Raw genomic sequence first — 26,299 nt, 5'->3', positions numbered from 1 at the left:
TCCAAGGGTTTTAGGAGTTCCTCGCCACAAACTAAGGACAAAGATCAAATATTTATTATTTAGTATACCACAGTTCTCAATAGGTGGAAGGCATAGGTCTAAGAACCAATGAGTGAAATTAAGAGTGCCCCTTCTTCCATCACCCCCCAGTGACTCTCTGGCCAGTTTGTGCCTTCAGCACCTACAATTCTGGGCTCTGTAAGTTTAGAGGTCCTGGTTCCCAAAAGATAATTCTTTTGCCAGGAGACACAGCAAGAGTCAAATGGAACCGTAAGGTACAACTGCCACCTGGGCACTTCAAGCTCCTTATGTCCAGGGACCAGCAGACAAGAGTCACCATCCGGACAGAAGTAACGACCCCAGTCATCAGAAGAACATAGGGGCTGCTTTATACTGTGAGGCAGGAATAGATTTGACACTCCCACGATCCACGTGGATGCTTCTTGGTATTCCCTCATCCTATTTTGACAGTGAATGCAGAAGTGCAGCAGCTCCATCATGAGAAGGGCATGGCAAGCAGGGGTCCATACCTCTCAGGATTTAGGATCTAGGTTACATCCTGTGATGGTTAATTTTCTGTGTCAACTTGGCTTAGGCCATGGTGCTCATTTGTTTGGTCAAACACCTGTCTAGATGTTGCCCTGAAGGTATTTTGTCGATGTGATTCACATTTAGGATCAGTTGACTTTCAGTAAAGGAGCTTATTCTCAATAATAGAGGTGGACGTCATCTAATCAGTTGAAGGCCTTGAGAGCAAATCTGAGATTTCCCAGAAAAGAAGGAATTCTGCCTCAATATTACAATGGAGAAATCCTGCCTGAGTTTCCTGTTTGCTGGCCTCCCCTATAGATTTCAGACTTGCCAGCTCCCGATTCCATGAGTCAATTCCTTAAAATAAATCAGTCTCCTCCCCAACCCTTCTCTCTGAAGAGGAAAAGAGAGAGAAAGACATATCCTATTGGTTCTGTTTCTCGGAAGAATCTTGACTGATACGTACACATGACTAAGCAAATCACTGAGACCAGGAGGTATGCTAGCTGAGGACGAGAGGAATTTAGAATGGATTATGAGGATGAGTATCAGTTGCAGGCCCAAAACCACCTGGAGCAGTAGAGGTTACAGTTTATTCCACTATCCTTCTATTTCTAAGTTCCCTCAAGAAAAGGAGCACAAGAGCCCTGGAAGAGTTGCTCCCATAACTTATATGAAGAAGTAAATCCAAGAGGCACAAAGAGTAATGTGTGATGGAAATTATGATGCAGTGCCCAGGTTCCCCTTTGGGAATGAAGGACTTTTTTTCCCAGGTGCTAGAAGAGCTACCAGCAGGAAGCCTTCTGCTGTCAGCCTCATATGGAGAATGAACTGGCTGAAAAGAGCTGCATTGTCCAAGGTCATGCCTCCTTCCTGTGTTGGCCCACTTCAATGACTGATGAATGAGAGCAGGAAAAAGGCACCGCTCTCTCCACTCCCAAGGATCATCCCAGCTTCAAAACTCCCCATAAGAACTGGCTGAAGACTCTATTGAGACTGCATTGCAGGTTGACTTTTCCCTGTGCTTAATCTTATTTCCTCCAATTGCTGAGAAAGAGATGTTAACATCTCCCAACTATGATTGTAAGTTGAGCAAAAAAAGACAAACAGAATAGAGTAAATACTATATTATTTCATTTATGTGGAGGTCAAGAACAGGTAAAAACTAACCTATGATGATGAAAGTCAGAACAGTGTGTGTGTGTGTGTGTGTGTGTGTGTGTGTGTGTGTGTGTGTGTAGGGTGGTTATTGATTGGGAAGGGGCACAGAAGATGTGTGTGTGTGTGTAGGTGTAGGGTGGTTATTGATTGGGAAGGGGCACAGAAGGGGTGTGTGTGTGTGTGTGTGTGTGTGTGTGTGTGTGTAGGGCGGTTATTGATTGGGAAGGGGCACAGAAGAATCTTCTGGTTGATGGAATGGTCTGCAACTTGATCTGGTAGTGGTTACATGGTGAACACCTACGTAAAACCACCAAACTATATATTTAAATTTGTGCAACTGAATATATCTAAGTTATATCTACATTTAACAAATGGTGCTTTAAAAGGTAAGTCAAGCTCATCTGAATCCCAGTTGAGTCCTTTGCCAGATGCATCACCTTTTGGAAGCCATTTATCTCTAGGCTTCAGTTTTCTCAATCCCAAAATGAGGGATTGGACTGGATATTTGAGTTACATGCCATGAGTCTATCAAAACAGCTCTTTAAAGTATTTTTGAAAATTGAAGAAAAAAACATTTTTAAAGGGCAGCTTGCAAAAGAAAAACAAATGGTTTCAGAGACATGTAAAAAAAACCAAAAAGACAGCATTTTAAATCTAGATTTTATATATATACATATACATATATTTAAAAATTAAATGCAAATATTTAGTGTAGCTTTTTGTTGTTTCCAAAGCTTTTCTTCTACCATTTCTTCTTCCCCAGAAAACTCAGAATCTCACAACCACAGGGTTTGGTGGGGTTCACGTCACCCTCAGTTCCAGGGATGAGCCATCATGGGTTGACCAGTATAATTTCAACCCCTGTGCCCACAGAATTTATCCCATGATGACAAAACAGAATGGAACCCAGTCCCAAGCCAATCAGCTATCACATTCCCTTGGCCTCTTAGGTTGGCTCAAGAGTGAGCTGGCACCATAAATTGATACAATCCAAAGGAGCATCAGACTTTTGTCTAATAATTGAACAAAAAGAACATCTGACCACCACCCCAACCACCCTCATGGAAGCTCGTGGTCCTGGGAGCTGCTGGAAGCCTCTTACTACCTTGAGGGAGTTGGCTTAGGAGCAAAATCAACCATGAGAAGCCAGAGGATCTCAGCAAACAGAGCCACAGTCTTAACAAATGACCCTTGCACTCAAACCACACCTAAAGCCTGCCCTTCCTCTAGACTTTGCAATTACAACAGATGTGTTAATCTGTTTTTTGCGTTGCTATAAAGAAATACCTGAGACTACATAATTTCGTAAAAAAAAAAAAATAACCAAAAACTGCAATGCTGTACAGGCATGGCACCAACATCTGCCTGGCTTCTGGCGAGGCCTCAGGAAGCTTATGATCATGGCAGCAGGTGAAGGGGAGCCAGGGTATCGCATGGCAAGAATGGGAGCAAGAGAGAGGGGCGAGGTCCCAGACTCTTGTAAACAACTAGATCTGGCATGAACTCATTGAGCAAGAACTCACTGATCACCAAGGAGATGGTGCTAAGCCATTCATGAGAGCTCTGCCTCCAAGATCCAATCATCTCCCACCAGGCTCCACCTCCAACACTGGAAATCACATTTCAACATGAGATTTGGAGGGAGAACATATCCAAACCATATCAGGAGATAATAAATTCCTTTTATTATTTAAGCCAGTGCGAGTGAGGATTTTTCTCAACTGCAACCAACATTGTTTTATTTTATACAGCAGTGTCAGTGAGAATTCTGGAAAACTGACATCAACATGCAACTGGTAGAAAAAAAAACCTGATGCTACCTTTAGGAGGACAATTTGGCAATATGCATCAAAAGATCTAAATATGGGCCATATCCTTCAACCTACTGCATAAACTTGTAATATTTATTCATTCGTTCAACAAATATTTAAGCCTTGACTATATGCCAAGCACCATTCTAGGAATCAGGAGTTTAGCAGTGAACAAAACAAAGTCCCTTATGGAACCTGCCTTAGGAAACAATCATGGCTGTGTAAAAATTCTACAGAAGTTAAGAAGAAATTATTTAGGCAGATAGTAAGTGTATGGGAGTCCTCAGTGAGGCTTTTCTTTTTAATGAAAAGCGGCCCCAAATCATTTTCTAACGAAGAGCAGCCTGTAAAGAAAAGTTGTAGACATAAGCAAGCTGGGAGCTTGCACAGGTGAATGCCAACAGGAATTAGGGACTAGACATGTTCAAGATGGCAGCTCCATCTTCCCTTCTCTTTGTCAACCACATGTACAGTAAGGAGCAGATAAGATGGCTCCGATCAACTAGAAAGCCCATTTGCATAATAAGATTAGGGTGGGAGACCAGCCTTATTACCCATGCACTATGTAAACATCATACCTCATGGAACCAATCTATGAGTCCTATGCAAATCAAACACAATCTCCTCAGACTGGACTATAAAATCTGGCACATTCACCACCAGCTGGTCTTTTCTGCTTGGAGACCCCTTTCTTTATAGAGAGAGCTGTTTCTCCTTCTCTTCTCTTCTGCCTATTAAACCTCTGCCTTGTGTGTGTCCATGTCTTAAATTTTCCTGGCACATGACAATGAACCCCAGGGTATATACTCCAGACAACACAGTCACTTCAGAAGATTTATCTATTCTGTTCCTAGAAAATCTCATGGTCTCTGCCCAAAAGCTCCTAGATGTGATAAACAACTTCAGCAAAGTTTCAAGATATTAATACAAAATCAATGTACAAAAATCAGTAGCATTTCTATACACCAGCCATGTCCAAGATAAGAGCCAAATCAAGAATGCAATCTCATTCACAATAGCCACAAAATGAATAAAATACTGAGGAATACAACTAATAGGAAAGGTGAAAGATCTCTACAACGAGATTTACAAAACACTGCTCAAAGAAATCAGACATGACACAAACAAATGGAAAAACATTCCATGCTCATGGATAGGAAGAATCAATATTGTTAAAATGGCCATACTGCCCAAAGTAATTTACAGATTCAATGTTATTCCTATCAAACTACCAATGACATTCTTCACATGCATATGCAACAATCCATATGCAACAAAGAGCTCAAATAGCCAAGGCAATGCTAAGCAAAAAGAACAAAGCTGGAGGCATCACATTACTTGACTTCAAACTATACTACAAGGCTACAGTAACCAAAACAACATGACACTGGTACAAAAACAGACACATAGACCAATGGAATAGAATAGAGAGCCCAGAAAGAATGCCACACACATCCACAACTATCTGATCTTTGACAAAGTTGACAAAAACAAACAATGGGGAAAGGACTTCCTATTCAATAAATGGTGCTGGGATAACTGGCTAGCCATATGCAAAAGGTTGAAACTGGACCCCTTCCTCATAACCATAAAGGAAAATCTATTCAAGATGAATAAACAAGTTCAGCAAAGACTTAACTGTAAAACCTAAAACTTAAAAACCCTAGAAGATAACCTAGGAAATACCCTTCTGGACATAAGCCCTGGCAAGGACTTCATGACAAAGATGCCAAAAGCAATTGTGACAAAAACAAAAATTGACAAATGGGATCTAGTTAAACTGAAGAGCTTCTGCATAGCAAAAGACACTATCAATGGAGTAAATAGACAACCTATAGAATGGGAGAAAAATTTTGCAAACTATACGTCCAACAAAGGTCTAATATCCAAAATCTGTAGGGAACTTAAACAAATTAACAAGCAAAAACCAAACAACCCCCCATTAAAAAGTAGTCAAAGGGCCAGGCGCAGTGGCTCACCCCTGTAGTCCCTGCACTTTGGGAGGCTGAGGTGGGCAGATCACTTGAAGTCAGGATTACCAGACCAGCCTGGCCAACATGGCAAAACCCCATCTCTATTAAAAATACAAAAAATTGGCCGGGTGCGGTGGCTCAAGCCTGTAATCCCAGCACTTTGGGAGGCCGAGGCGGGTGGATCACGAGGTCAGGAGATCGAGACTATCCTGGCTAACATGGTGAAACCCCGTCTCTACTAAAAATACAAAAAACTAGCCGGGCGTGGTGGCGGGCGCCTGTAGTCTCAGCTACTTGGGAGGCTGAGGCGGGAGAATGGCGTGAACCCGGGAGGCGGAGCTTGCAGTGAGCCGAGATCACGCCACTGCACTCCAGCCTGGGAGACACAGCGAGACTCCATCTCAAAAAAAAAAAAAAAAAAAAAAAATACAAAAAATTAGCTGGGTGTGGTGGCATGTGCCTGTAATGCCAGCTACTTGGGAGGCTGAGGTGGGAGAATGGCTGGAACCCAGGAGGCAGAAGTTGCAGTGAGCCAAGATCACGCCACTGCACTCCAGTCTGGGTGACAGAGCAAGACTCTGTCTTAAAAAAAAAAAAAAAAAAAAAAAAAGTGATCAAAGGACAGGAACAGACACTTTTCAAAAGAAGACATACAGGCAGCCAACAAGCATATGAAAAAAACTGCTCAGCATCACTAATTAGAGAAATGCAATTCCAAACCACAATGTGATACCATCTTACAATAGTCAGAATGGCTATGATTAAAAAGTCAAAAAGTAACAGATGCTGGCAAGGTTGCAGAGAAAAGGAAACCCTTATACACTGTTGATGGGAGTGTAAATTAGTTCAGCCATTGTGGAAGACAGTCTGGCAATTTCTCAAAGAACTTAAAACAGAACTACCATTTGACCCTGCAATCCCATTATTGGGTACATACCCAAAGGAATAAAAATCATTCTACCATAAAGACACACACACACACACACGTGTTCACTGCAGCAATATTCACAATAGCAAAGACACGGAATCAACCTAAATGCCCATCAACAGTAGACTGGATAAAGAACATGTGGTACATATACACCATGGAATACTACACAGCCTTAAAAAAGGAATGAGATCATGTCCTTTGCAGCAACATGGGTGGAGCTGGAGGCCATTATGCTAAAAGAATTAACTCAGGAACAGAAAACCAAATACTGTATGTTCTCACTTATAAGTGAGAGCTAAACACTGAGTACACATCAACACAAAGAAGGGAACAATAGACACTGGGGCCAACTTGATGGTGGCAGGAATATAAATTAGTTCAACCACTGTGGATAACAGTGTGGCAATTTCTCCCTAGGAGGAGGGAGAGGACCGGAAAACTACCTATCACATGCTATGCTTATTATTTGGTGATAATCTGCACACCAGACCCCCATGACAAGCAATTAACCTCTATAACAAAGATGCACATGTACCCCTGAACCTAAAATAAAAGTTTTTTTAAAAAAGATTTATTGGCCAGGTGCAGTGGCTGACGCCTGTAATCCCAGCACTTTGGGAGGCTGAGGCGGGTGGGTCACCTAAGATCGGGAGTTCGAGACCAGCCTGGCCAACATAGTGAAACCCCGTCTCTACTAAAAATACAAAAATTAGCTGGGCATGGTGGCAGGCATCTGTAATCCCTGCTACTAGGGAGGCTGAAGCAGGAGAATCGCTTGAACCCAGGAGGTGGAGGTTGCAGTGAGCTGAGATCACACCATTGCACTCCAGCCTGGGCAACAAGAGCAAAACTCTGTCTTAAAAAAAATATATATATATATATATATCTCTACAAGGGTATTAATTTCAGAGCCCTTTATAATAGGGAAAAGTTGGAAATAACATAAATATCCAACAAAAAGAGACTGCATAAATAAACTTGGGGACAATGACATGCTAAAATGCTATTCAAATTGCAGAAACAATTTAAAACAAGGAAAAATATTCACTATACAGTATACTAGTAGTTTTTTTTAAAAAAGCTGATAAAAGCTGTACTTTATACTTTATGTTTGTAACACTTACGTGTGTATATTTATGTATAAGAAAAGCCTGGAATTAGATACTCTAAAATGTCAACAGTTATTTTAAGGAGTGGAAAGAATTGTGGGTAATTTTTATTTTCTTCTTTGTACATCTTTATGTTTTCGTAATTTTCTATCATGAATATGCCTTTCCTTTTGTTATCAGAGAAAATACCAATCTTACAAAATGATCTCAAATTGCTTAAATTAAAAAGTTAATAAGCAACACTCAAGTATTAATATTAAGCCATCTTCGAAATCCGAGGTCACCCTCTATAGACATCTTTAAATAAAGGGTCACGCTAGCATCCTCCATTCTACGATAAGACCATGAGTACTTTTTCTAACCACATTTGTCCTTTTTAATGAAGTAAACCAAACAAGGTCTTGGAGCTGGTTAATAACTGCCTGGACTAGACTCTAGGTCTCCTGTCTTGAGATCCAGGACTATTTCCATCACCCGGTGCCCTCTGCCCAGCCCACAAGCAACAGCATTAGAATGTATCTGTCATCCAGAGAGAGGTCATTCAATACATTTGGAGAGTATCATCAGTTCCCTAAAAATAACTTGGCAGCTCAGAAGCTCACTGTTTAAAGACTTAAAACTAAAGGACATCCTGAGTTTAAAATGTGAACAAGCACACAGTGGGTTTAAAATGTTTGCATTCTCTTTCTTGCCTTTCGGGTTTACATAATAGAAATTAAAGTGTGCATACACTTAAAGCTACTTCTACACAGGCAGGGTGAAATTGTTGGCACGCTGACGCTGGCAATGAACTTTTTTGTCCCTCGACATTTTGATTTGTGCCCTTGCCTGTCCCTCAAATAATCCTACTCTGCTCTCTGTTTTTCGGATTTTCAGTGTAAAAGAGGCATTATGACTTTAACGACTGAATAACAGGCACAAATTTCCATTTCACTTTATTTACCAGCTTAGCTGTGGTTTAATACAGCATGAAGAGAATTTCCCCAGAGGTGGGTCTGAGCTGAACTGACTAGGTTTTTGACTGCCAATTCTTCTGCACACTAAAATAGCAGCATAACCTATCACACACATTTGTTATCTGTTACTAAGAGAGAATTAGCAACCCGCCCAAAGAAACAGAAATACGGCTGATGACAGCACTTCTCAAAAGGCCAGAAAACCTGTTGGTTTTACATCAAAATGCGCACACAGATACTCAAAAGAAGATAAAATGTTTCCAAACAACCAAAACAAAAGAGTTCACTGAAGCTATATTTTTGTTTAAAAAAAAAAAAGTGCCCAGACGGGGAAAAAAAAAAAAAAAGTGCCCACTTTATAGGTCGTCAGTTCTAATCAAGAATGTATTTCTTCCTGGGCCAGGCGCAGGCGGATCACGAGGTCAGGAGATCGAGACCATCCTGGCTAACACAGTGAAACCCCATCTCTACTAAAAATACAAAAAATTAGCCGGGCGTGGTGGCCGGCGCCTGTAGTCCCAGCTACTTGGGAGGCTGAGGCAGGAGAATGGCGTGAACCTGGGAGGCGGAGCTTGCAGTGAGCCGAGATCGCACCACTGCACTCCAGCCTGGGAGATAGAGGGAGGCTCCGTCTCCAAAAAAAAAAAAGAATATATTTCTTCCCATCAACCTTGAAGGTAAGTATCTTTAAAACATCCATTTTTTTTCAGTAAATATTTCTTTAGTGCCAACTATATGTAGAACCCTCTGAAGGGTTTTAATGACAGCAGGAGATCCAGTGACACCTAAGAGTGTCACCCTGCTCTCAGGTGGCTTATTGTCCAAAGCAATATTATCTCTGGGGTAGGAGACTCAATAAGCCAGAAAAGTGCTTCTCAATCTTCATGAAATATGACTCTCTTTTTTCAAAATTATTCTAAAAGGCTGTGAGCCTGAAGTTGATTTCCGTGATTAATTTAAGAGGGAAGGGGAAAAGAGAAGATAGTTATACATGAATGTGAAACTTGTGAGTTTGGTTCTGGCCTTTACAGTCAGATAAAGATTTTGAACAAAGTGGACAATAATTTACTGTAAGTAATAAAATAATATTGATCTTGCCATGGAGTGGAAACCAAAACTTCAGGGCCATCCATATGTACTAATTTGGAGATGACAAGCTTGTGGAATCTATTTATAACTTTCACAGTATTTTATGGTTCTTTCTTTCCAAAGAAGCGCACATTATATTGCACAAGGCCTGTGAATATACAAGTATTCTCTGCCAAAAGCAGCTGAGAAAGCAAAAGGATTATCCCAGCATTGTTTTTCAAACCTGAATTTGTAATGGGTAATTGTACAGAAATATTTGGTACTTAACCTTGAAACCCTGAATTCAGGAAAACTTTATGGCCCCAAGGCTACATGGTTTGATGACTCAGATTCGTAAATCCACCAAAAATGAGGATCTGGCCATTTTAACTGTGTCCACCTTTGTGTAGATGTAAAAACAAAACCCACAGTGGGCAGCAATGGTGCCTATCACGGTGCTTGCCTGGGCGAAGGGGAGCGGGGTCTTGATGAAAGTTTGTTGAGATGAAGTGGGTATGAATTCTGGCTTCTGTTTAAATAGGTTTGGAAAATAAGGAATCTCCATCCCTCTTAACCTTTGTTCTCAGTGACTCACGTAATACCAGTGTATTAGTAATGTTTTAATTATCCCTGGAATTCAAAATTAGGGACCATCCAGGCAAAGTTTCAGGCAAAGTGATCAAGTATTTACTGTTCCCTTGAAAGAATAAAAACACTGCAGTCAGGGGTTGCACGGGGCGGGAGTGTCTTATTTCCAGAAGCTGAGTTCTAGGACACAAGTATTCCAACCCGCGATCAGAATTTCCTCGTAGATCTCACCACTTTACCTAGTGAACATCCTAGCTGCTGGCTACACTCCCAGACACCCTCCTTCCCTGATATTATCACAGTCCCCTCCAGGGTGGGCTCCCAATCCGGGTAGGAAGAAAGGCGAGATAGCCAAAGGCACCCTTCTAAGGCTTCTGAGCAGCTTCCCTTCACAAAAGGGTTTTGCCTGAGCCTCATCTAAGTACAGTAATTCTTAAATGACATCACAAGATGGATGTTGAATATTAAAAACCACGCCTCCTCTCTTTCCCCGCCTGCTTTGTTTTTATAAATTTTAAAAATTATCTTCATCATACCAGCACACAGAGTGCTTTTTGAACCTGTGTGCTGGCTCTTTACAATTTCACTTTCTGGCTCTCATCTATTTGTAAAATTCTTTATTTTTTTTTAATTGGGTGAAAAAAATGTTTTTAACTTTAATAGATTTCTGATTTCTCTATATCTCCCACTGAGGGTTCAAACTTAAAGAAACCAATGACCTCAAAAAGTCAACCTCATGAGGAAGTCAGCAAGATGAAAAACGATATTTAATGTTTTGCACAAGAATATTTGCATTCCCATTGGCCTTTGCAAATGCAACATTTCTCACCCTCTTGGGTTGACTGGCAAAGGTGCCCTGGAGAGAAACACAGTATGCACCTCTCTAATGGTTAACATACCGAATTGTTTTAATGGAATAAATGGTGCCGCTCAGGGGCGATTAATGTAGGGACTGTAGGGTGGATTCCTGGTAGAAAGGACTTAAAAGGAAATTGTGCACCAACAATGATGGATGAAACTTTCTGCTCACATTAAATATTTTCATCCAAACCTCAAGTATGACTGAATGATTTTAAGGCCTAATTGAATGAACTCTCAATTAAAAGTAGTTGCAAAAAGCTGATGTAAAGTCATAATATATATGGGGTGCTCTGTGTTCTACAAATGCTTTCAGGTCTGCAGGTGGAAACCACTGGTTATGCAATCAGTTGATTTCAAAAAGTATACCTTTTACATTTACATCCAGATAAAAACAGATGAGGTCAAGCCACTAAACATTCTTGTAATTCAAATAGAAGGAAATAGATTAATTGTTTAGGGGAAAAAAAAAAAAAGGACGACTTATGCTGAGACATCTGTACCAATCTTCCTGAATAACTAAGTTAGGGAGGAAAGACAAATTTGGTGACTGTGGGGGCTAAAGTACTAATTTATGGTCCTCTGAAATAGAAGGCGGTGCCTGATGGACATAGGTATCTCCAGTTACTTGGTTTGGCTGGGCGGTGCGCAATTAAGGCTAATGGTTTTCCCAACTACACCCAAGCGCTAGATCTTTCTTTTCCTTCTGGCTCTACCTCACTGATTCTCCCCAGCACCGGTTTTTGGGGGCCAAGGAAAATTGGGGCCCTCCTTCTCACTCTTCAGACCCCAGGGTGTCCAGCTTGGGTATCGTTAGGCCGAGCTCCTTGACCCCCCGCACCCGGGAGGGGATCTTCCTCTCAGCGAATCGCCCCAGGCCTCTGGGGACCCCAGTTCGCCAGTCCAGGTCGCCGGCCCTGTCACCGAGGCCTAGCCCAAAAAGCTAGCGTCGTCCACTTTGGAAAGCAACGCAGCTTCCTCCTTGGGCACAGTCCCCGCACCCTGGGTCCCGGCTGGTGCTGCGCCGGGTCCCTAAGACTTTGACTGGTTAGAGCAGGCGACGCCGAGAGCCAGGCCGCCTACAGGCGTCTCCAGCCCTACCCCAGCGCCGGCTACAGAGCCGGAGCCCCGAGCCCCAGCGCAGCGCCGCGCCGGGAGAGAAGCAGCTGTTCCCAACAGCTGGGGGGCGGCGGCGCCCGGCGCCCCAGGTGCTGCCGCGGCCAATCGCAGGCGTCCGGCCCGCCCCCCTCCCCAGCCGGGCGTCGACCCCCGGCCCGCGGGGGAAGGGAGCAGAGAGGTGGAGAGCCGTCCTCTGCACTCGTCTTCCAGCTCCCGCGGCGGGAGGGACAGACCCGAGCCGAAGCCGCGCGGAGTCCCTCGCCCCTAGCCCCGCCGCCGCGCCCCCCGCCCGCCTCGGCGCTCGGACGCTCTCCCCGCGGACCCTCCCCACACCCCACCCAAGGCACCTGATTCCTAAGGAAGAAAAATCTACCTCTAAAGCACCCCCTTCTTCGCTTGAGGACTACCCTCTCTTTTCATTTTTGGCCTCCCCGCCGGGTGAGTGGAAACCGCTTGCACATTCTATAGAACCGGATTCTAATCCAGACGATCCGGAGAATTTGTACGGTGACCGGCAGGGGGGGCGGGAGGAGAGAGCGAAGTCAAGTCTCCAGGGCCGCTGGCGACTTCGGAAGCCGCGCGCCCCGCGCCCTCGGCCGCCCCCGGCCTCTCGCTCCCGCTGCGCCGCCGCCCTCGCCCCCTGGCTCGCCCTTGGCCCCAGGCGGCCGCGAAAGGGTGCGGGAGACGCGGAGCCGGAGGAGGAGGCGCAGCCGCTGCCCGAGCCGCAGCCGCAGCCGGAGTCCGAGCCGCGGGGCGGGCGCGAAGATGCACACGACCCAGAAGGACACGACGTACACCAAGATCTTCGTCGGGGGGCTGCCCTACCACACCACCGACGCCAGCCTGCGCAAGTACTTCGAGGTCTTCGGCGAGATCGAGGAGGCGGTGGTCATCACCGACCGGCAGACGGGCAAGTCCCGGGGCTATGGATTTGTAAGTTGCACGGACGGGGGGTTGAGGAGAGGGACGGAGTGGCGCCTGACCCCGGGGATCGGGAGCTTGGAGTGAAGGGCTCGGCGTGACCCGTGAGGAGCGCCGCGGGGAGAGCGGCGCTGCCCCTTCGCACCGGGGTGAACTGAAACTTTGCTAGGGGAGAGGGCCGGCGCCAGCCTCGCAGGGTTCGGAGAAGACCCAGCGCTGTGCGAGGTCGGGGGCCGGGCAAGGCAGGGCAGGGGTGGAAGGAGACAACTGTAATGACCATCGGATTTGGGGTGCGGAGGGTTGCGAGGGAGGGGCCGCAACCCCAAACAATTGCAGCATTCCTGGGCTGCAGGCCGGTTGTTAAGCGCGCTGTTGCTTTGTAAAAATGCGTGTGTTCTGGTGGTGTGGCTGGGGCAGGGAGGGGACACCCCACGAGGTATGGGGCTGTTCCCCTTGTGTCATCCCCCCGCCTTTTAATTGCAAAGGTAGGTTCTTTTAAAGGATCATCCTAGGGCTCTTTGCCGAACTGAAACAGAGCATATTAAGCTTCCCTCCTAGAGATTTAAGCGTGCAAATTCAGCTGCCGAAGAGCAGGGAGCCCCAGAGTGGGACAATAGCTATTGTCGTTGGGGAGTGTTTTCGGGAGGTTGGGAGCGTTGGGCGGATGTGAGGCTGGACTTTCTTTAAAGCAAACGGTGCCTCTGAGGCTGAGTAGGGACCTGGGGGGCGGGGGAGTCGGGGAAGGAGGATCTAGAGTTCCAAGAATTTAGGCTTCCAAATCTCAGCTAGGCCCTAGTAGCACCCTTAAGATTTCAGGGGTGGGGCAGGGTTAGAGGGTTTCTTTTTTTTTTCCTTGGTCTACCCGCTCCCCCCACCCCGCCCGCCTTTTAAAAATGGGAGATCAAAGAGGAGGGTCCAGCCGAAAGAAGAAAAGAATAGAAAGAAAGTTTGATCTCAGTTTTATCATGAATGACTTCTCCATTGTGATTCTTGATTTCCTTCAGGGGTTAATGTAGAGGTTATGTATGTATGTCTGTGTGTGTCTGTTGCTAAGGTCACCATGGCTGACCGGGCTGCTGCCGAAAGGGCCTGCAAGGATCCCAATCCCATCATTGATGGCAGAAAGGCCAACGTGAACCTGGCATACTTAGGAGCAAAACCAAGGATCATGCAACCAGGTGAGAAATGTCTGTCTCCCCTACCCCCCTCTCCAAGAACCCCCCCCCCCGCCACTTACGGGCGGGCTGATTCTCTAATTTAGAAGACATTGTCTCCCTCTGTAGATGTGTTTAGTAAACTTGAACATGGCTTGTTATTCTACCAAGGCATTAAACATAAAAGAGTTGTAAATACTCCTCTCAGGGCTTGAAATGTACCTGTGTGCAAAAATGGATCTTGGGGGTCTGAAGAGTTTGTACAGGAGGAAGAGTTAGTCATGACTCACCTGTTTCCTATATGACATACATTTGTAGTCTGCTCTCAGTTTTCCAATTTTTAGCCACCTGTAGATAATTCACATGTGGATTATATTAGCCAAATTTGTCGACTTCAACTAATGTATTTCCCTACTTCGTGGTGTCTCTCCTTCAGCACCAGTTGCACTGTACTCAGAGCAGGCAGTCTGACTTGAACACAGACCCAAGGGAAGCATTAAGGGGTAGGGGTGATGTCCAAATGGTAAAGGTGTTTTTTTGTGTGTTTGTTTTTTGAGATGGAGTTTCACTCTTGTTGCCCAGGCTGGAGTGCAATGGTGCGATCGATCTAGGGTCACTGCAACCTCTGCCTCCTGGTTCAAGCAGTTCTGCCTCAGCCTCCCAAGTAGCTGGGATTCCAGGAATGCGCCACCACACCCAGCTAATTTTGTGTTTTTAATAGAGATGGGGTTTCACTGTGTTGGTCAGGCTGGTCTCGAACTCCTGATCTCAGGTGATCCACCCACCTCGGTCTCCCAAAGTGCGAGCCACCGCGCGGGCCCCAAATGGTAAAACTTTAACATAAAATCACAGAGTATTGGCAATCAAAGAAAACAGAAATTGCGCTTACTCAAAAACCCTTGCTATAGACAAAGAAACAGGCTTAGAGATGAGAAATATTTTACTTATGTTAGGTAGCTATTAGTTGCCAAAAGGGAGCATCTTTTTGTCTATGGGAAAACAATATCTCTTGGATTATTGACAACACTGCCCTTTGCATTAGCACAAATAGTTGAGAGTTGATTTTTAAGCAAATACACTCTTTTCCTTGGTCAGGCATCTTTACTTGTAAAGTTTGATTAAATCATGTACTCTTCACTTCTAAGCCTTTCCATCTGAAATTTTGGGACGAGGTTGACACTTCCATCCAAACAGGTTTAAAAGGAAACTAGGTTGTCAAGACAGTGAGTGCCTGTGCAAATATTCATGGGCATTAAAAAAATTTGTCTAATACATTGTGGGTATGTAGTATCCAGAAATACATTGTGGGTATGTAGTATCCAGAAAAAGTGTGTGTGTGTGTGTGTGTGTGTGTGTGTGAGAATTTTGAATACTGAAAACTAAAACCCATAATCTTTCAAAGCATTGTCTGAAGCATCTCAGAACATTCCAGATTACAAAGACTTTTCATAGATTGTGGTTCAAAACTGTAAGAATATTTGAGATGTAACTTCATTGTCAGATCCTGCTGTACTTAATATTATTTCATGAACATTTTCCCAAGGTCTGATTCTGTGTCTGCCAACTAAACTTTGCAGATTTTTTTTAAGTTTCCACTTTTCCCCTATTAAAACCTTTATTTTGAATCAACGATAGCATTTATAAAACTGACTTTTAAAAATATACATACATACAGTTTCTTTAAAGTGGCAAAAGAATGGTTATCTTTTGTAAGTGGAAGTTGTGATTGCATTTTACTTGTACGAGTAATAAATGCCTAACCATGCACAAATAAAGAATGTGGTATGTTTTGTTGTTAGGTTTTGCCTTTGGTGTTCAACAACTTCATCCAGCCCTTATACAGAGACCTTTCGGGTAAGTTGATTAATCAGACTTTCTGAAGTTTCAGTATGACTATCATTTGTTAACCTGCCTCTTTGTTATATACAGATAAGATCATGATGTCACAGAATGTTCCTGGTTATATAATTTTATATATATATTTGTGCATTTTTAATGCTGATACTATAAATATTTTTAGATGAGTCAAGTTATCTGACCAAGTATGCAGCCTCCAAACGAGACAAAGTTTGAGCTTATGATTAGCAAAACAAAACAAAACAAAAATACCAGGTATGACTTGTGTACAAGACGATTGTGTCCCATCACCATTACTACTGTTCAACTTGACTCAATTTTATTTATCTCTTTCTAACCTGACAGGGCTCGTATACAGTTAAGCTAACTGATCAGAAGGATACCATGATAAGAGGTGGAATAGTTCTGTTTGGAATTAAACTCTGTAACCAGTAGACTCAGACACACAAGCTCAGATGGTGATTAACGATGCATGGATGTTGGTGTTGTTGTTTTTATTTTTCACAATAGTCAATAGCCCTTCGTGTGCTTTATTTTATTTATTACAGTAATGAAGTGGTGTTGATAGCTAAACTGTGTGCTTTTTACTTAATTGAAAAGAGCTGTAGTGAAAGTGTTTTCTTTTCCTTGGGGAAGGGGCTCTTTGCGTTTTGGTTTTGGTGGTGGTGTTGAGGGGTGTTGACTTTTGATTTTGCCATGGGAAGCAAAGGGCCTTTTTTTTTTTTTCCTTGCTTTTAAGCTGTAGCCTGTGACTTCTGTTTAACCGTATTTTTGTAGTGAGTGCTAAATCGTGTGATTTCTCTTTGTCAGAATACAGATTCATTGCTTGCATGTCCTAAGTTTCTGTTTTATGGGAAATTTTCTGGGAATGGGGTTCTTTCTTTTGCAATGTGTATCCACTTTTAGACCATCTAATTTAAAGGTTCAGCAACTCTCATCAGATTTTATTAACATAAGCCAGTTTTTTTGAGTAGTGTAGCACTAACCTTCACCTTTTGGACCTAACTCAGGTGAACACGTGTTTATATTTGTGTTGTCTTTGGGTCTTGTGATTACCATTTTTCCTGTTCCAAGGTCCCCAGTTCTCTTCCATTCAGAGGTTATATGGGTGGGAGATCACTCCCCCCCGCCTCAATTTATCCTGGACACTAGATTCTGTTTTGGCTGTATTCTACCTGATGAACATTCCTGTAACTCTTAACGCAGGGTACTTAAATTTTCTTTTCAAATGTTCATGTTGTTGAAAGAGTATTTTACCCTCAATAATAATTTCTTCTCTAGCTTAGGACCTAAACATCCACCTGTGTAACCTGGAAGGCTGGAATCTGTCTACATAGATGGTTGTCTACCATATGTGTCTCAAAGAATAGGTTTTAAAAAGGAAGTAACAATAACTTGACTTGGAAGAGTCAGGTTATATTTCCCATGACCACCTCCTTATAGCTCTAACATATCAGTAACTACTGTTATTGTCAACTACTTTTTTTTTTTTTTTTTTTTTTAGCTGTGGAAGACTCTTCTGTCAATATGATCAGAAAGGGCCTTCCTATATCCATAGCTATTTATCAGAGCCCCATCCAAGCCAACCCAGATACTGACAACAAATGGTGGGTTGATGGGTTCAGCTATTTCTGTGGGTAATTCATTTAGACTATCTGTTTAAAGTGGGATTAGGGAGGAGAGCTTGTATCTGAAGGTGTGATGTGAGCTTAGTGGTGAGTTCACACTAATAATCTTGAAACAGTTATAAAATGGAATCAATCAACAGGTAGTTGCATGTGTTTATTTTTTCACTGTGCCAGTGGGTGATGCAAAACGAGGGAATCGCACATTAGTTTGGGAACCAAAAGTCATGCAAAAACCAGTCAAGAATTACTAATTGCTAAATGACTTGGTATTGTTTCAAGCACAAAAGGAATTCAGAGTAGCAAGAAAATAGATGAGGTGGAGGAGTTGAATAAGGCTGTGGTATGCGTGGCAAGTAGACTGGCACTAGACTTGTACCACTGGGTATGTCATAGGTAAAAGGAAGACTGAGTATGTCTGGAGGGTATAGGATGGAGTGAGCCGAAGCAGAGGCATAGAGGAGAAGACTCAGTGTGTGGAGAAACCAGACTGTCTAAGGTGGATCTTGAGAGCTGGGCATAGGAATTTGGACTGGTTTTGGAAGTCGTTGTAGATCAGTCCTTAAGAAAGAAGGTAACACAAGGAAAATTAGAACCACCAGTGTAAGATGTGTCATATGGAAATTTGAAAGCAAATGTGTTTTGATAGCAACCTTTTGTTTTCCACTTCGTCTAATGTTAACTTGTCTTTATAAAGGATGGTAATTATTACTGTGTGCATGAATTGTTTGAACTTGAGATTCTTATTAGAAATAGATAGCATTCCAGGTGGATCAAGCAAGCTTTCTTTTTCTTTTTTAAGAGGTTCTCAACACTGCTCTAATTTCAGAGTCTGTACCTAACAAATCACACCTGGTCATCCTAAATTCTGTTTGAATGCTACATGTTCCTGTTTTAGGCCTGGAAAGAAGCTTGAGAATTTCAAATTTGACTTGACTTATTTGAAATTCTAGCAACTGAACTGTTCTTTTGAATGTGGTCCTTAAATGGCCCCCAGGTTGCTTTGGGCCTTTGAAGACAAAACCTTGGCCTAGGGGCCAGGCTCAGTGGCTCACGTCTGTAATCCCAGCACTTTGGGAGGCAAGGTGGGCGGATCACGAGATCAGGAAATCGAGACCATCCTGGCTAACATAGTGAAACCCCGTTTTCTACTAAAAAATACAAAACATTAGCCGGGCGTGGTGGCAGGCGCCTGTAATCCCAGGCTGAGGCAGGAGAATGGCTTGAACCCGGGAGGCGGAGCTTGCAGTGAGCCGAGATGGCGCCACTGCACTCCAGCCTGGGCGACAGAGTGAGACTCCGTCTCAAAAAAAAAAAAAAAAAGGCCAGGTGCGGTGGCTCACACCCGTAATCCCAGCACTTTGGGAGGCCGAGGCGGGCGGATCTCGAGGTCAGGATATCGAGACCATCCTGGCTAACACGGTGAAACCTCGTCTCTACTAAAAATACAAAAAAAAAAAAAGTTAGCCAGGCGTGGTGGCGGGCACCTGTAGTCCCAGCTGCTCAGGAGGCTGAGGCAGGAGAATGGCGTGAACCCGGGAGGCGGAGCTTGCAGTGAGCCAAGGTCGTGCCACGCACTCCAGCTTGGGCGACAGAGTGAGACTCTGTCTCAAAAAAAAAAACAAAAAACAAACAAAAAACAAAAAAAAACAAAAACACCTTGGCCTAAAAGGAATTTCCAATGTAGCACAGTGGGCAGATGTAGAAAAACTTGTAAACTTGCTGAACAATATTTTATAGTTTATGTTTGAAAGAAGCATTTCCTTATTGAAACCTTGGAGAGGGGAGGCTACAGACCTGTGAGTAGAAATTTCTGGGCTAGTTTAGATCAGGTTGAACATAACTTAAACATTGACTCAGTATGCCTTTAAGTGCTCAGTTTTATGCTGGGTGTGGTAACACTGTGCTTAGTATTTATAGTGTCCACTAAGGAGGGCAGGACGGACTGTAACTGACACTAACCAAACATCTGCCATATGGATTGTAATGATAAGGGATTTACATAAATTACATAATTTAATTCTCACAGTATTTGTTGAAGGCATTGTTAATATCTTTTCCAAAACTAAGACACAGAGAGGTTAATTAACATCCCCCGATCACAGAACTACTAAGTGTTAGAGTCTGATTCTAGGTTCAGAATCACGGCCTGCCTGACCTCAGAAGCTGCGTTCTTTCCTCTTTGTCAAGTTGTAGCCCCAAAAGACAAAACTCTAATTCTCTCATAATCCAATAAGAAAGCCAATAAGCACCAAGAAGGGCTGTCCATGTGGCTTCAGATAAGAGAGATGGACATCAGGGGAGTGAATGGGATTCAGAAGTCTTCATGAAGGAAGTAGAAGTCGACCTAGGTTTTAAAGAATGGTGGAGGGTAGGGAACTCTTGTATTGAGTGCCTACTATATTCGTCATTGTAGACTCTCTCCACAGATAATTTTATTTAATGCACAGCAATCCAGGGTTGTGAGATTATTAGTCCATTTCACATATGCAAAATATGAGGCTGTGTTAAGACACGATAGCATGAAAAAAAGAAAAATATGAGACTAAAAAATAAAGCAAATTTCTGAAAGCTCTACACCGAGTGAGTGCTAGAGCTAGGTGAGTGGGATTTGGATTTCAGCAGGTAGAGACAGCATCGCGGTGAGGGATGAATGACATGAATAAAGGGCAAGGATCTGGGAATGTGAAGCTTGTCCAGGAAACATAAAGGAGCCCAGTTGACCTGGGTTCGAGGAAAGGTGGAAGGAAACACTAGAAAGGTGTTTTGGAGCCAGAGGCAGTCTGGGTATTTTAGCCTAGAATGCCAAGGCTTGAGAAATTTGCACTGAGTTTGGTTTGTTAGGAGCCAAGATTACTTTGAGCAAATGAATGAGATGGAGACTTTGTCATCAAATGAGGTGGAGACTTTGTCATCAGTTGCTGTGAGATAGATTGGAAGAGGAAACCAGTTAGGATATTTCTTCAAAACCAGTTACGATGTTGCTTCAGAAGTCACATAGAGATGTCAGTGGAACCTGAAGAGATGGGAAGAAAAGGAAAATGTAGTAAATTTTCTTTGAAAATTACCAAAAGTATCTTCTTTGCACTTGTGCTTTTTGTAACTACTAGGCATGCACATTTCATAGTTAAGGAAAAGACATTGGTAAATGTCTAATAGGAGGGAGATTCCCAGATCACCTTAACGGGTTTCTCAGACTATTAAAAAAACTCCTAATTCAGGATTTCATTCCGAAGTGCCACTTGAACCTTTAGTCCAATTCTGCCTTCCTTCCTGACCCAGGATATTTTAGGCTCTCTGAGGTCTTTTGGGTTCTCCTTTTCCCTAAGCCTTAAAATGTTCTAGGTTTTCATTTGCCTTCCAGACGTCTCTTTAACCTTTGCCAAACTTCATGTAGGAGTCTGATAATCCACTGAACTTTCTTTATATTCTCATTGTTTGACATTGTGAAATCAAAACTATTTCCTAATGCGAAGTAAACGCAGGGCTAAAGCCCCGTAAGCAACCTTGCCTGTCTTCTAATGCGTTCTTCACAACACTTTCTCATGCCTTTTTGTAGGAGAAACATTTTCAGTTAACACCTTTGTTCAGAGATACCAACCTAGCACCCACAGTGTTGTTCTTGGAACTTTGAGAGTGAGTACAAGGGGTTAAGGTTTCAGTGTCAGTGAGATCCACACTGGCTGGCGTTTGCAGCTGATACATGTTTTACTTTGGCCTTATAAAGACATTTTACCCGCTGGAAACCCTTGTCGCATGACAGGATCAAAAATAGCCCGGCTGCAGCCCCTGCTGTCCATCACCACATGTAAACTGGCATGAGAGTAGGCTCTCTTAGCCGTGTCTACACGTTGTGGAGGTGGCAGCCTCCAGGGACAGTGTTTCATAAAGCCACACCTGTTGCTGCGAGCGAGCCAGTCACCTGACCTGCAGCAGCGTTCTGAGTGTGTGCACGACCACGCGGCCTGGTTTCTGACAAGCAGTTAAGAACATCTCTGAGTGTCCTCAGAAACACTTGATGACGTCGTTTCTCCTGGCACTGGGAAAGATCTACAAGTCTGGTAAAATCGAGTGTATTTTTATCATTGGGGCCAAAGTCCACTACCCTCTGAGATAAATTCATCTTTTCCATGGATGTTCGCTAATGAGTGCTTTCAGTAAAACTCTGAAAAGGCAAAGCAAAATCTATGTTTCTGAACAATCTACATGTGCTCTTCTCTGTTTTGAGTTCTTTGAAATTGGAAGATTGTTAACTTGTCCTTGTACTTCTTATAAGTTGGCTTTGCCAACAACCACATAGCATTCTAGTGTCATAATTTTAGATACAAATATAGGGGGCTTTAATGGAGATTATTTTAAAGAAGAAGATAAATCAGATATTCATGGTAGTGTTTCAGATGGGCAGTAATAAATTGCAAGAGTGAGAATGGAGATGCATGGAGTTTTTTTTAAATACCTCTTGTGATTTATTTTCTTAACCACATTAACTTTTAAGTAAGGTCATTGGAGTCTGTCTTGTATTATCTATGAATGTATAATTTTAAAAGGTACTGGTTTTGTTTGACTTTCTTGAACTTTTGCAGGATAACACATGATTATACAATTGATATGATTTGTACAAAATATCAACGAATAGGGCAGATTTCAAACATAACACTAACGTATTTCTGCTGATTTGGAGGATGAAATGAGTTAGTAGATGTGAAAAAAAAAAGTTTTCTTGTTATGTAAACCTTTTAAATTTCTATTAATTTTAGAAATATTTAGTTGTACTTCCCTGTCCTGCCTTTTCCCTCAGCCTCATCATTTCCCCAAAACCCCTTCTGTCTGTCTTGCATAGAGATAAACAAGCTGGCTGACCCTCAGGTGCCTGATAGTCAAACAGGTTTGGTTGACCGTTGTGTCCTTATGAATTTTATGGGGGAAAAAAAAAGAGAAAGAAAGAAAATAAGTGTGCTGCACATCTCTTTGGGAATCACTGCCATGAATGTTAATAGCATTTTTGTAGCTTCCCACGACAGCCTCTTGTGACAGAGTGAGCTGCACTACAGTTCGTTTGAGAAGTGTGATTCTGCTATGTTTACCACACTTGTGAACTTTTAAACTCCTTTTTTTTTTATTTTGTCGCCTGCTTCCTTTTTTAATTATTATTTTTAATAAGGGTGACTGAGGTTGCAGAGAGATTAATGTGTGCTGAGTCTGCATAGCAATTTCAAGTAGGGTTGCCATGATAATAAACATACGGATTTTGTTAACGTTTATGTTAATTTCGACGAACTGGTGATCACCCCACAGAATAATTATGGACTACCTGTTGAGTCCTATATTCTTGGCTAAGAATTTTTCTATTTACTTAATTAAACATTTTTATTTTGTGAACTCATTACAAAATTTTCCAAAGCTTTATCAATCGAGCACTTGTTAAGTATCTCATGTGTGTAGCCCTCATGAATCTTGATTTATTTTCCAAACTCTTGATAAACTGTATTTAACAGCTCCAAATAATCATACATGACAATTCTAGCAGGGAGGGTGTCATCATATTTTTGGGGTCCAGTTCTTGTGGGGGCACTCTGACTTTGGCTACTGCCCGAGTACTCTCAGTGGACCACCAGAAAGTAGATATTGTGGCAACCCTATGCTCATAATAACCACTAAATTTGAGTTTGTCTTATCTTTGAAAAACATGCTACAGATAGGAGGTGACTACCGCCTGACTTTGTTTTCCATTTCTCAACAGGATACCTGCCCACTATGTCTATCCGCAGGCTTTTGTGCAGCCAGGAGTGGTCATTCCACATGTCCAGCCGACAGCAGCTGCCGCCTCCACCACCCCTTACATTGATTACACTGGAGCTGCATACGCACAATACTCAGCAGCCGCTGCTGCTGCCGCCGCCGCTGCTGCCTATGACCAGTACCCCTATGCAGCCTCTCCAGCTGCTGCAGGATATGTTACCGCTGGGGGCTATGGCTACGCAGTCCAGCAGCCAATCACCGCAGCGGCACCTGGGACAGCTGCCGCCGCTGCTGCAGCAGCTGCCGCCGCTGCAGCATTTGGCCAGTACCAGCCTCAGCAGCTGCAGACAGACCGAATGCAATAGACCAGCCATCTGATCAAAGTTGAATTGTTTTCTCTTTCCCTCCCAATTTTCCAATTTTTAGTAGCTAATAAGAGAGTTAACATTGACTTAACAGCTTTAAAAAAAAAACAGCCATGCTATTGTGAAGCAGAGTTATTATTTTTTTTATACTCCAGGTAGTGTTCTAGATGAGAAAGAGGTAAGAATGAGAGGAATGGGCACAATTTTGGAAATCAATCCCAAAGAGCCTGAGTAAATGAAAGGCCACTATGAAATGACGCCAGGAGTAACAACGGAACTTCACTTTTGTAACGGGATTTTTATTTTTGCTCTTTTTATAGTATCAGGGAAGCAAACTGCCTTTTACAAGTTAGAAAAATGCTGTTTGAATCTAGTTGAACCAGGGAATACAGAGCGAGCAATATGTAGCTTGAATTACATTTAAAAGCAGATTTTTTACAAACAAAATGGCGAAAGCACTGATTGTCATTTTTAGCAGTCACTTAAGGCCTATAGAACTTTTTTCAAGTCGGAAGGTCCTGTTCTTACTATCTCAAAAATGGGCATCGAACAATCAATCTAGGAGCGTGGCAGTGGGTAAAATGGTGGACAGGCACCAAAGCTATTTTCTCATCTGTCCTGTGGATGAGTGGAACTGTGGAACAAGTGATGTGGAATTAATGGGTGCAACAGCTGTACAGACAATCAATAACACACAGTTCTGGAAAGAACACATCACTTGTGCTTGTTTGATGAGCTTGTCACATTCTAATCCCTCTCCCCATCCTGTTTCAATTTTGGGAAACTTGTATCTGCTGGTGTCAGCAACTCTGATTCTGAAATAGGATCCGGCTTTTACTACAACAGCCTTCTCTTTCTATTTATTGTGTCGACTCGTGGCTTATGAATAAAGGCAGGCAAAGTTTGCAGAACTGTCTTAAGGACATTTATTTTTTTTCCCTTTTTAAGTAATTTTACACTTTTTAGTATCTATTTCAGAGTCATATTTAAAACTATTTATTAGTGACTACAGTACATGAGACAACAAGGTTACTGAGATTACAATTCTTCAAAGGTTAATGATAATGTGGTTTATACTGTGCCTTAATAGTAATGCTATTTAAGATATTTATTTTTAAGTTTTACTATGCTGCACTCTAAAGAAAGGAACTTTAGATGTGACACTGTAAAATTATGTATTCATCTCATGGCATAAATTATTTAGTAGGTCTAGATGTAGCGTATTAAATATTAACCTATTCAACTAAAGATGTTGACTTGGATTTATTTAAATTCATATGTGCACTGTATAAGAGAGTACTCTTACATTAACACATTTTAGTTTAGTTTTTAGATTTTTTTTCAAACAGTATATATTGCTAGTTTCATGCTTCCTCCTCTGATTTTGCCTGTGTAGATCTCATTTATCGGTAATTCATTAGTTTAACACTATTCTTACATAGTCTTTAAATGCTGCTTTACATTTTTCTTCTGAAACTGCAATACTTGCAATTTTTATTCTTAAACTAAATTGAATACTATTTTACACTGTATTGGATTTTTATACTTGAACAATTTCATACAAGGGAAGACAGGTTAGCATTTTTATGGACTTTCTCCATTATCACTGGATTTACTTTAAGTATTCCCATACTAGACAGTGTTATGTAGACATGACTCTCCTGTGCAAATTATTTATTCGTTGTGTATATTGCTTTATAACATTTCAGATCTTCTAATCTATTCACTTGTATTAAATATAATTTTTAAAAACTTCTGTTGCATTGGCTGTTTCTAATTCTGTAGTAAAGGTGAATGATTTCTCTTTTGAACTTGAATTAATAGCCATGATTGATATGTAACATTTTCAGTGAGCATAATCCTCTCCTCAATGTCCTGGTTTTGTGCCTTTAAAGTAAGTTTCACTAACTCAATTATCTACCTTATACTTAGCAAATGATATAGGTCATCCCCTATCCCACCAGGGGAGACCTAAGGGACTTCATGTCACTGAAAACTGGTTAGCTGAAAGACGCCTTGGAAGGCGTGGGCCAGTAGTAGAGAAGACTAGTCAGAAGCGGGACCAGCCCAGTGGTGCTGGGGTCAGGTAAACTGAGATTTGAGCTGGACTCCCACTTTTCAGCAGTGCGAGTGAAGCCAATTGCTCTTTGAAATTCACTTGTTTTTGAGACGGAGTCACCCTCTGTTGCCCAGGCTGGAGTGCAGTTGGTGCAATCTTGGCTCACTGCAACCTTCACCTCCTGGATTTACGCCATTCCCCTGCCTCAGCCTCCCGAGTAGCTGGGACTACAGGCACCCGCCACCATGCCCGGCTAATTTTTTGTATTTTTAGTAGAGACCGGGTTTCACCGTGTTAGCCAGGATGGTCTCGATCTCCTGACCTCGTGATCTGCCTGCCTCAGCCCCCCAAAGTGCTGGAATTATAGGCGTGAGCCACCGCACCCGGTCTGTAATTCACTTTTTAAATGCATTCCTCATCTATAATAATGTGACAATAATACTTGTCTTGCATGGTTATTTAAATATTAAATTT

General features: G+C 42.5%; 1 protein-coding gene across 4 annotated transcripts; it reads left to right on the top strand.

Annotated features, from left to right (window-relative positions):
- Positions 1-12,277: 12,277 nt before the first annotated feature.
- RBM24 (RNA binding motif protein 24) lies at positions 12,278-25,518 on the top strand. Of its 4 annotated transcripts, none has more exons than XM_005553966.5 (4): positions 12,278-13,038; positions 14,081-14,204; positions 15,980-16,034; positions 23,403-25,518. In XM_005553966.5, the coding sequence occupies exons 1-4, from the start codon at positions 12,871-12,873 to the stop codon at positions 23,764-23,766; spliced, it is 711 nt and encodes a 236-aa protein (XP_005554023.1). In that variant the 5' UTR covers positions 12,278-12,870; the 3' UTR covers positions 23,767-25,518. The 4 variants fall into 4 exon arrangements, with proteins under 4 accessions (XP_005554023.1, XP_073894924.1, XP_073894923.1 ...); XM_074038823.1 differs by lacking the exon at positions 23,403-25,518 and adding an exon at positions 16,201-16,286; XM_074038822.1 differs by lacking the exons at positions 12,278-13,038; positions 14,081-14,204 and adding an exon at positions 16,383-16,495 and having other exon boundaries at positions 16,015-16,034.
- The last annotated feature ends 781 nt before the right edge of the window (positions 25,519-26,299 follow it).

Source organism: Macaca fascicularis, chromosome 4 (genome assembly GCF_037993035.2).
Source record: "Macaca fascicularis isolate 582-1 chromosome 4, T2T-MFA8v1.1".
NCBI classification, from domain to species: Eukaryota; Metazoa; Chordata; class Mammalia; order Primates; family Cercopithecidae; genus Macaca; species Macaca fascicularis.
Note: the sequence above shows the minus strand (reverse complement) of the source record. Positions and strands in the feature narration are given on the sequence as shown.